We start from the raw sequence: 8988 nt of genomic DNA on the forward strand, positions 1-8988 counted from the left end.
GCTTAGTGGACTGCTTGAGGAGCTCTTGCAAACCAACCATTAACAAGATCGCGAGTTAGAATCTATCTCCAGTTCTCGCTGGGTGTGGACCAGTGTAGGGTCTAGAACGCCAAGGGGCCTGGACCAGTGACCGATTTAGACCAGCAATTTTTAATGTGAAAAGCAGATCCTGTATCAAATCCTAAAGCTTCCTGAACCCTTGACTTACTGATATACACGATGACAACTTAATTTGACCTAATTTAGCTGATGGGTTAAAACTGCAGCATCTGCAAATATGATCACATATGGCGATGAAACCTCCCTGAAGTGTTCTCGTCTTCCATTAGTGAGATCACACCTAAGACTTTAAAAGAGGAAGTTGTAACTTCCTCGCTTGGCGCACAGCATGAATGGGAGAGTGCAACGACTGGTTGACCCGTATCAGTATAAGGGTTCGGGCGGGGCGGCTTACTTGCCTTTGGTAAGTCGTCTGTGTGAAGCAGCACTAGATGAAAGAGCGGTGGGAATCCGTCCTGCAACAAGGAGGCACATTACATACGCCATAAGGACTCCTTCGTCGTCATATTACTGAAAAATTGTTGAGTGCGACGTTTAACCCCAAGCACTCACTCACTCACTCCATTAGTTAGACGTTCACGGGAGCAGGGAGTGATGAACTTGCTTTATGGGTAGAGTAATGAAACGCCTTCGTAGCTATCCGGAAAAATCTCCTGTGACAATGTCGCTACTGATCGTGCCTTTATCTGGATTCGAACCTACTTCCTTAATGATCAACTTGCACGCGAGCAAATTTTGGTGTAAGTTTTACAGTGGTACCAAGTTCCTGTACATTTACGACGAAACCACGCTTTAGAGACAGACATCAGATGGGCAGGTGTTCACGTGGCAGTCCTAACATTTTGAAGAAAATTCACGTTAAGACTTGGGATTTCGCGTTACAGGAACTGTACCCCTTTACAGTGTCAGCGGTTCGTTTTCGCTTCTCTAGAGATGATCTCTTGACTGCGTCGCCATGTGGCGTTAAGCCATAACCATTCATTCATTCTTGACTGCAATCAATACTACCACTAGTTATACTAAGTCAAAAGGGTTACACTAAGTCAAAAGGGTTATCCAATGAAATCTCACAGTGCACATTTTCTCTTCGAATGATGTATTTAAATCAATGTTGCTTGATCATGTGACCCCAATCTTTAGGCGCATACTTAGGACGGGTACTCTGATTGGTCACAACGGTTTCTTCGCTCTGGTACTTCATTGGTCGAAACGCGTTACATGTATTTGAACTGGAATTCCTCGACAAGCATGCCAGAGTGGAATTCCTCGACCTACAGAAATGCACTCAGTATTGATGGAAGAGAAGCCGTCACAAGAGGGGATACAGAGGTAACTCCAGGAAGTGAGGCGGCCACATGCGGTCCACTCACAGACAGAGTGTACTATAAAGGTCTGTGCGAGCTGACTGACCAGAAATGCGTTTAAGTAAAAATATTACATCGTTAACTGTAGATGGAAGATACTTGAGGAAAGGCATGTGGTTGCCTCATTTCCTCGCGGTGGACCGGCACAGGTAGCTCACTTGGTAGACCGTCAGCGTCGGAGAAAGTAGACCTAGGATCAATCCTAGGTTGGGCCACACCAAAGACCTTTAAAAGAGAAATTTGTAACTTCCTCGCTAGGCGTTTAGCATTAAGGGGGATAGTGCAACGAATGGTTGACCTGTATCGGTATAATGGCTCGGGCGGGGAAGCTTACTTTGCCTTCGGTTGATAAAAGAACGGTGGAAATCCGTCCTGCAACAAAGAGGCACATTACATGCACTCTAAGGACTCCTTCGAAAAATTGTACGATGCTGAACTCCAAGCACTCGCTAGCTTACTCCTCGAGGTGGCGTGAGCGTCGTCGACTGCTTGCTGTCACCAAGCTCCACAAACAATAAGAGCAAAGGAATCTGAAATACTTCAGACCGGGTTTGAACCCGCACCTTGTGTGTGAGAACAACAAAAAACCATCAATCAATCAAAATATTGCTGACTACAGAAACCACAAGTCTGGAAACCATCGGATATTTATTACACCAACAACACACATGCATGGACACATTGAACTGACGTAGACTTTGCAAAAGACATTTACATATTAAAATATAATATACATGACTTCTGTGCCTATTTTATATTTTTTAATTAATTTAATATTAATTCAGCGAGAAACTAATTTCGCATAAAACAGAATGGTATAAACAAAAAAGTGACATGGCATTTTGGGTTATATAGGTCATGTGACAAAGACTGCTTTGCTATGCCCGATGACATTTGCACGGGACCATATCGCACAAGATTAGAGCCGTCATCTAGCGTGCCTCGTGGTTAGGAGTTGCACGCACTAAGCTTGGCATATACGAGAGTTTAAGACGAGTTGCGTCGGTTCTTAAATGCTCGAGTGGGCTTTAGCTGATGGCCAGATATAGTAAGATTCACAAGGCACACACGCAACGACTGGAGTAAATTCACATTATTTCGCAATCGAGATGAGTCAAGTTGGGTCTTGAGCTCCCGTGTATGCCGGGTTTAAATGACGAAGCCAATCAACGGGAGTTGTACTTCAGTCGTTACGTGCATGCCGATTCAACAAAAAGCCATGTGTCGAAGTTTGACAAAATCTTGGGATCAGCAGCAACTGTGACCAATTGGGCACAAGAGCACTTATATCGACATACTAGTAACTGAATATAACTGGATGCTTCGACTCATAGAAAAGTAGAACATGTTCAACTCCGAACAACTACTGAGTCAATTCCGTAATCCCGCGTACATCGACGATATTTATTTATTTATTTATTTGCTTGGAGTTTTACGCGGTACTCAAGAATATTTCACTCATACGACGGGCTCAACCATTATGGTGGGAGAAAACCGGGCAGAGCCCGGAAAACCTACGACCATCTGTTGGTTGCTGGACTTGAACTCACAGCGACTGCATTGGTCAGAGGCTCCTGGACATTACGCCGCGCTAGCGCGTTAACCAACTGGGCCATGGAGGCCCCGTGTACATCGACTAACAACCAGTTACATCCATGTTATATATGGACTTTCCTCAATATGGTGAACTTATCGGTACACCACATGCGGAGAAAGTTCATCAGTAGCTTGTCTACTGCTTACTCTGGGCATTCTTGTTTCCTCCACCCACAAAATTTGCCGTCATAGTAAAAAGAAACAGGGAAAAATTCGTAATTACGTAACACACATCCCGCTAATTATGCAGCACAGGACGTGGGCCTCTACCGGAACTAGCGCTACACACATGTATACAAATAAGATGACCATGTTAATGGTTTGGGTCTCCATCTACAACTTTGGTCGATCACACGTTACACCTGGCGTGCCCCGGAATGTTTGTAATTGTGCCAAGGGAAGTCACTCTCAGGGAAATGCAGGATTTTGATACAAATATTTGAGTTCCTTCCCATGATCCCAATGTTCCAAAGCACATCCTCGTAGGCCAGCAGGATTTCAGGCTTGGAAAAATAAAGGTTTCAAGCTTGTCCAGGATTTTTCCACCGAATGTGCAAAGAACCCTGCTTACTGTGACACGCTGGATGAGGCTTTAGGGTTCTCACTCAAAGAACAGTTGTTCTAAACGCACACGATCGGAACTCACACGTGACATCTATCCGTCTTTCATTCTTATTGCATGTATGTTTCACGGCAAAGTCACCATATCTAATTTTCAGAAAAACTTCACCCCTTCATTACCCATAAGTTCAGCTTTCCTGTCAACCTCTAGCGTCTTCAATGCTCGCAACAATAACCATTCCTCCAAACCATGGAATTCTGAAAAAAAAAGACAGATACAAATTTTTTCAAATACATTGAAGAAAAAAGGCACTGCATATCTCAGTAATGAATCTAAATATATTTATGTATTTATTTATTTAATTCGAGTTTTCCAACATGCTCAAGAATGCGTGCATTTAAATTATACGATGGCGGACTCCATTAGGGTGGGAGGATACCAGGCTAAACCCACGATCACCCTCAGTTTGCTGACAGACCTGCCCACATACGATCGGAGAGGAAGCCAGCACGAACTGGACTTAAAATCACAGAGATCACTTTGGTGTTAAGGCTCCAGTAAGGAGTCTAAAAACATTTGAAAGATGTAAGGTTTATTTATTTATTTGATTGGTGTTTTACGCCGTACTCAAGAATATCTCATTTATACGACGGCGACCAGCATTATGGTGGGTGGAAACCGGGCACAGCCCGCGGGGAAACAGACGACCATCCGCAGGTTGCTGTCAGGTCTTCCCACGTACGGCTTGAGAGGAAGCCAGTTTGAGCTGGACTTGAACTCACAGCCTGGGTCAGACTCCTGGGTCATTAGGCTGCGCTAGCGCGCTAACCACCTGAGCCATGGAGGCCCCTGAAAGATGTAAGGTAGATGTACATCTAAGAAAGAGTCACATCAGAACAAAAATGCTTAGAAGGCCAGTCTATTTATGGATAATATTGAAGAAAACGGGAAGAGCTAAAGTATATTTGTGTTAAAAGCCGAACAGAAAGGACAAAATGAAGTTTTATCTGCACAGATAGAATGAATGAATGGTTGATTAGTGGTTAATGTCACATTGGCAATATGTCTGCCATATTAAAGTGAGAACAATGTAGAACCAGGAAACTATTGTCTTGCAAAATTAGAACGATAAGACTCAAGATCAGAACAAACAGGACATAGACTACAACTCACTAACTAAATAAATAAAAACATATAAAGGTATTTTTAGAGACAGTTTTTAATAATCTTTCTCCTGATGCCCACTTTGTTCTTATGCAGTCTTTTCATTTATTGGTGTGTACAGTTACCTTGATTTGAGGAGTCTTCACCCTTTGTGATCTCAAACAGAGTACATACCGAGCCTGTCATGTTGTTGTCCGAGGCCTGAATACAGGAAAAACACCAGTAACATGTTTTACTAATGTCTTATAACAATAAAGAGAACATGTTTGTAATTCTAATACAACCGTCACTGTTTGATTCATCAACCTTTCCCTTTAGCCCATACATTAAGAACTATTTATTTACTTGAAGGAGATCAGTTTTAACACTAAAAATAACTGGATTACCTGTATTACACCACCAACCTTTTGCAAGTTATGGACGAACTTTGTTCTTGTCATATTTACCCATTTGATTGTAAGGTTACCCCACTCCTCAGGGCTTCTGGTCCCTCGTTATATGTGTTCCTGTCATATTTACCATTTGTACATAAGGTTACCCCACTCCTCAGGGCTTCTGGTCCCTCGTTATATGTGTTCCTGTCATATTTACCATTTGTACATAAGGTTACCCCACTCCTCAGGGCTTCTGGTCCCTCGTTATATGTGTTCCTGTCATATTTACCCATTTGTATATAAGGTTACCTCACTCCTCAGGGCTTCTGGTCCCTCGTTATATGTGTTCCTGTCATATTTACCATTTGTACATAAGGTTACCCAACTCCTTAGGGGATCTGGTCCCTCGTTATATTCCTTCCTGTTATATTTACCATTTGTACATAAGGTTACCCAACTCCTTAGGGGTTCTGCTCCCTCGTTATATTTGTTCCTGTCATATTTACCCATTTGTATATAAGGTTACCTCACTCCTCAGGCGTTCTTGTCCCTTGTTATATTTGTCCACATCGTATTTACCCATTTGTACATCAGGTTACACCACTCCTCGGGAGTTCTGGTTCGGTTATATTTGCCCACATCATATTTACCCATTTGTATATCAGTTTACCCCACTCCTCAGGGGTTCTGGTCACCTGTTATATTTGTTCCTGTCATATTTACCCATTTGTATATAAGGTTACCCCACTCCTCAGGGGTTCTGGTCCGGTTATATTTGCCCACATCATATTTACCCATTTGTATATCAGGTTACACCACTCCTCAGGGGTTCTGGTCAGGTTATATTTGCCCACATCATATTTACCCATTTGTATATCAGGCTACCCCACTCCTCAGGAGTCCTCCACATGATTAAGCACTTCTTCCGACTTTTGTCCTGCCATTCTAAATGACCTACAAAATGAAAGGCATGACATTAATGACATGAAACATGACCAGTAAATACTTTGTGGTCAAAGTGAAGAAAGAAGACATACTTTATAAACTAGAATTCCGTGTAAAATTCATTTAATTATGGAAAAAAAAGACAAAGAGAGTAGAAAAGGGGCATCTACATTTATTTACAACCATAACTTGTGTGGATTCCATAGGCCAGTATAGCTCTTGTTTCCTTCAGGGCACAGAAAAACAAACTGCTTGCAGTACTACAGGGCCCGTTTTTACAAAGCTACTTATGTTTAGCAGCTGCTGACATGGCATTTAGCGTCTTTGAACTCTTCAAGAGGAAATGGTGAGACAAAGTTTTATGAAGGCGGCCGAGTTTGTGAAGGTTTGAAAGTGACCCAGTTTATGAGGGTGGCTGAGCTTGTGAAGGTAGCCCAGCTGGTGAAGGTGGCCGAGTTTGTGAAGGTTTGAAAGTGGCCCAGTTTGTGAAGGTGGCCCAGCATGTGAAGGTTTGAAAGTGAACCAGTTTGTCGAGGTACACCAATTTGTGAAGACTGTCCATTTTTCCAGGTGGTTTGATATAATGATTGACAGACAGGTGTCTTATGCAATACTCAAGAATCTTTCACCCATACGATGGATTGTCCAGTTTGGGTCACGGAGACTGGTGTTCTCTTCACCATCTATCTAACAAACCTCCTGACTGAAAGCCACAGCCCAAGCACCAAGAGCTGGATTCGTGGAATCATTTTGTGAAGGTGTGTTCAGGTTGACCAGTTACCTGATTTGAGAAGTTCCTCCAGCACAATGTTAATACCGTCAGAAGACAACTTCCCTGAGAGGTAAATTAAGGATAATATTTCACTTAGATTTTAATTGATTCAAGTTCTATCACTGCTACTAAAGGACTGTTTATATCAAGGTATTTTTTCATACTCATTTGCAACAGTTTTGGGGAAAGATCTGTCCGTGTGCCACACCAAAAAAACTGTTATAAAATTACACAAAAATTTTGAGAACAAACATATTCTATTTCAAACAAAAAGTTGATTTTTAAAACAAAAATCAAATTTATTAAATATCCATGTATATCTCAAATGTATTTGAGAAATAAAAACAAGGCAAATGACCAAATATGCTTGTGGCTTGTTAACTTTGTTTGGTGTTTTTTAACGTGTGAGTGTACCTCTAGTGTAATCCCTGGGAAAAGGGTATTATAATCAGGAAAAATATTTTGTATGCTACAAGTTACAAGATGTGAACAAAATGTACAGTATTTCACCTAAAGATTAGCTTTATTTACCTGACTTGATTCTAATTGATTCAACAACCTAGTATGGTCAGCTAAAAGGTTTTTTTGTTAAGTTTTATTAATTTCTTATCAGCAAAAAACTCAAGTGTTTGCATTATAGGTATCATTTTAAGGCCTTTATTTGCTTCTGAAAGCACATTTTCACAAACCAAACCTCAGGTGAAACACAGCATTTACATCCATCCACGTACATCCATTTAACTACATTTTAATATAACTGAAAAATGCCATTAATATTGCACCAATCTGAGCAGTTTTCTTTAATTACAAAACCTATAATGTTTTTTATAGTGCAGTTGACCTGAATGACAATGGAACGGAGAGACAACACTGTGACATTCATTTAGTTCATTGGTGTTTTACATTGTACAGTACTCAAGAATATTTCACTTATATGACAGCGGTCAGCATTATGATGGGAGGAAACCAGGAAAAACGCACAAACATTCACAGGTTGCTGAAACTATGGCAATATGAAGCCAACAAAAATTAAAAATTAGTTCTGGCCATGATAAAGGATACTGCTGATTTTCTTATTGTGGAACAATGGTGAGTCTTGAGCTTCATTGACGTCCAGACTGTAGACTTTACGCTGCTTATGATAATTTAGAACTAGAGAACACCAGGCTTCTAACTGCTTCTTTCTTGTGTCGCTGTTTGGCTGGATCCTGCAGGAAGAGAATAAATAAAAATAAAAACCAAAAAATAAATAAATAATGATCTGCAGACATTTACTTATTTATTTGCTTTGTGTTTTCCGCTGAATAGTCTTAATGTGAGGCTGTAAGCTTTACGGACGAAGAACACGGCCAGAGTTCAAGCTTACGTAAGCCACCACCCGTCGTCAAGAGCCTGGCAAAGCGCCAGACTACAAGCTGCAGTCAAACCGGCAAGTGCTGGCAAAGTTCATTGGCCTTTGTCATGCGCGGAAGTGCGCTGAAGTAAATATAAATACAAGGTAGATATATAACAACTTTGCAATTCTACAGTTCTTGTGGGGCTATTCAGTGACCAATTTCCGCTACCATATTTGAAACCAATTTCCTATGTCACACTTTCACAGGCTGTGTAATGGACAAAGAATATAGGGCTTTGAAACAAGAAAACAGCTATTTTAAACTAGAACGGGATTTTTAAAAACTAATCTCACGTGAAAAATGGTGGGAAGTCATACTGCCATGGCCAAGTTATGTTCGCCATGTTCCTCAGAAAGGTACGAGTCTACATGACCTGTCACATTCCAGTGGATGACAAGTAGAGCTGTTCAAAAGAAAAAAGGCAGAAACCCATCTTGACTAAGAAATTAAAGCTCAACAACTTTAAATTTTAGCGGAACGTTCATTAGATAGTTAAGTCAGTAAATGAGCTTTAGCCAAGAGACTTGTCAATTTTCATAATCATAAATCCCGCTATGTTTATTTATTTATTTATTTATTTGATTGGTGTTTTACGCCGTACTCAAGAATATTTCACTTATATGACGGCGGTCAGCATTATGGTGGGAGGAAACCGGGCACAGCTGGTAGCATGTTGCTGGTAGACCTTCCCATGCACGGCCGGAGAGACTGCCAGCATGAGCTGGACTTGAACTCACAGCGACCGCATTGGTGA

At 41.2% G+C, this 8988-nt stretch overlaps 1 protein-coding gene across 1 annotated transcript; it reads right to left on the reverse strand.

Moving 5' to 3' along the window:
• Window positions 1-2963: 2963 nt before the first annotated feature.
• Window positions 2964-8583, reverse strand: LOC135464748 (vacuolar protein-sorting-associated protein 25-like). Its single transcript, XM_064742286.1, has 6 exons — window positions 8528-8583; window positions 7900-8045; window positions 6847-6900; window positions 5986-6074; window positions 4872-4947; window positions 2964-3839 (listed from the first exon to the last, which is right to left on the reverse strand). The coding sequence occupies exons 1-6, from the start codon at window positions 8575-8577 to the stop codon at window positions 3736-3738; spliced, it is 519 nt and encodes a 172-aa protein (XP_064598356.1). The 5' UTR covers window positions 8578-8583; the 3' UTR covers window positions 2964-3735.
• Between the last annotated feature and the right edge of the window lie 405 nt (window positions 8584-8988).

Source organism: Liolophura sinensis, chromosome 4, assembly GCF_032854445.1.
Source record: "Liolophura sinensis isolate JHLJ2023 chromosome 4, CUHK_Ljap_v2, whole genome shotgun sequence".
In the NCBI taxonomy this organism is placed as follows: Eukaryota; Metazoa; Mollusca; class Polyplacophora; order Chitonida; family Chitonidae; genus Liolophura; species Liolophura sinensis.

What these genes read in the sequence shown, in the direction of transcription:
- LOC135464748 (XM_064742286.1), bottom strand. Translation starts at nt 8,577, where the DNA reads ATGGCGAACATAACTTGGCCATGGCAGTATGACTTCCCACCATTTTTC. An exon ending in GACTTCCCACCATTTTTCAC is followed by an intron (nt 8,046 to 8,527) that starts GTGAGATTAGTT and finishes CTCTTCCTGCAG; the next exon opens with GATCCAGCCAAACAGCGACA. An exon ending in GGAGGAACTTCTCAAATCAG is followed by an intron (nt 6,075 to 6,846) that starts GTAACTGGTCAA and finishes TTCATTTTGTAG; the next exon opens with GTCATTTAGAATGGCAGGAC.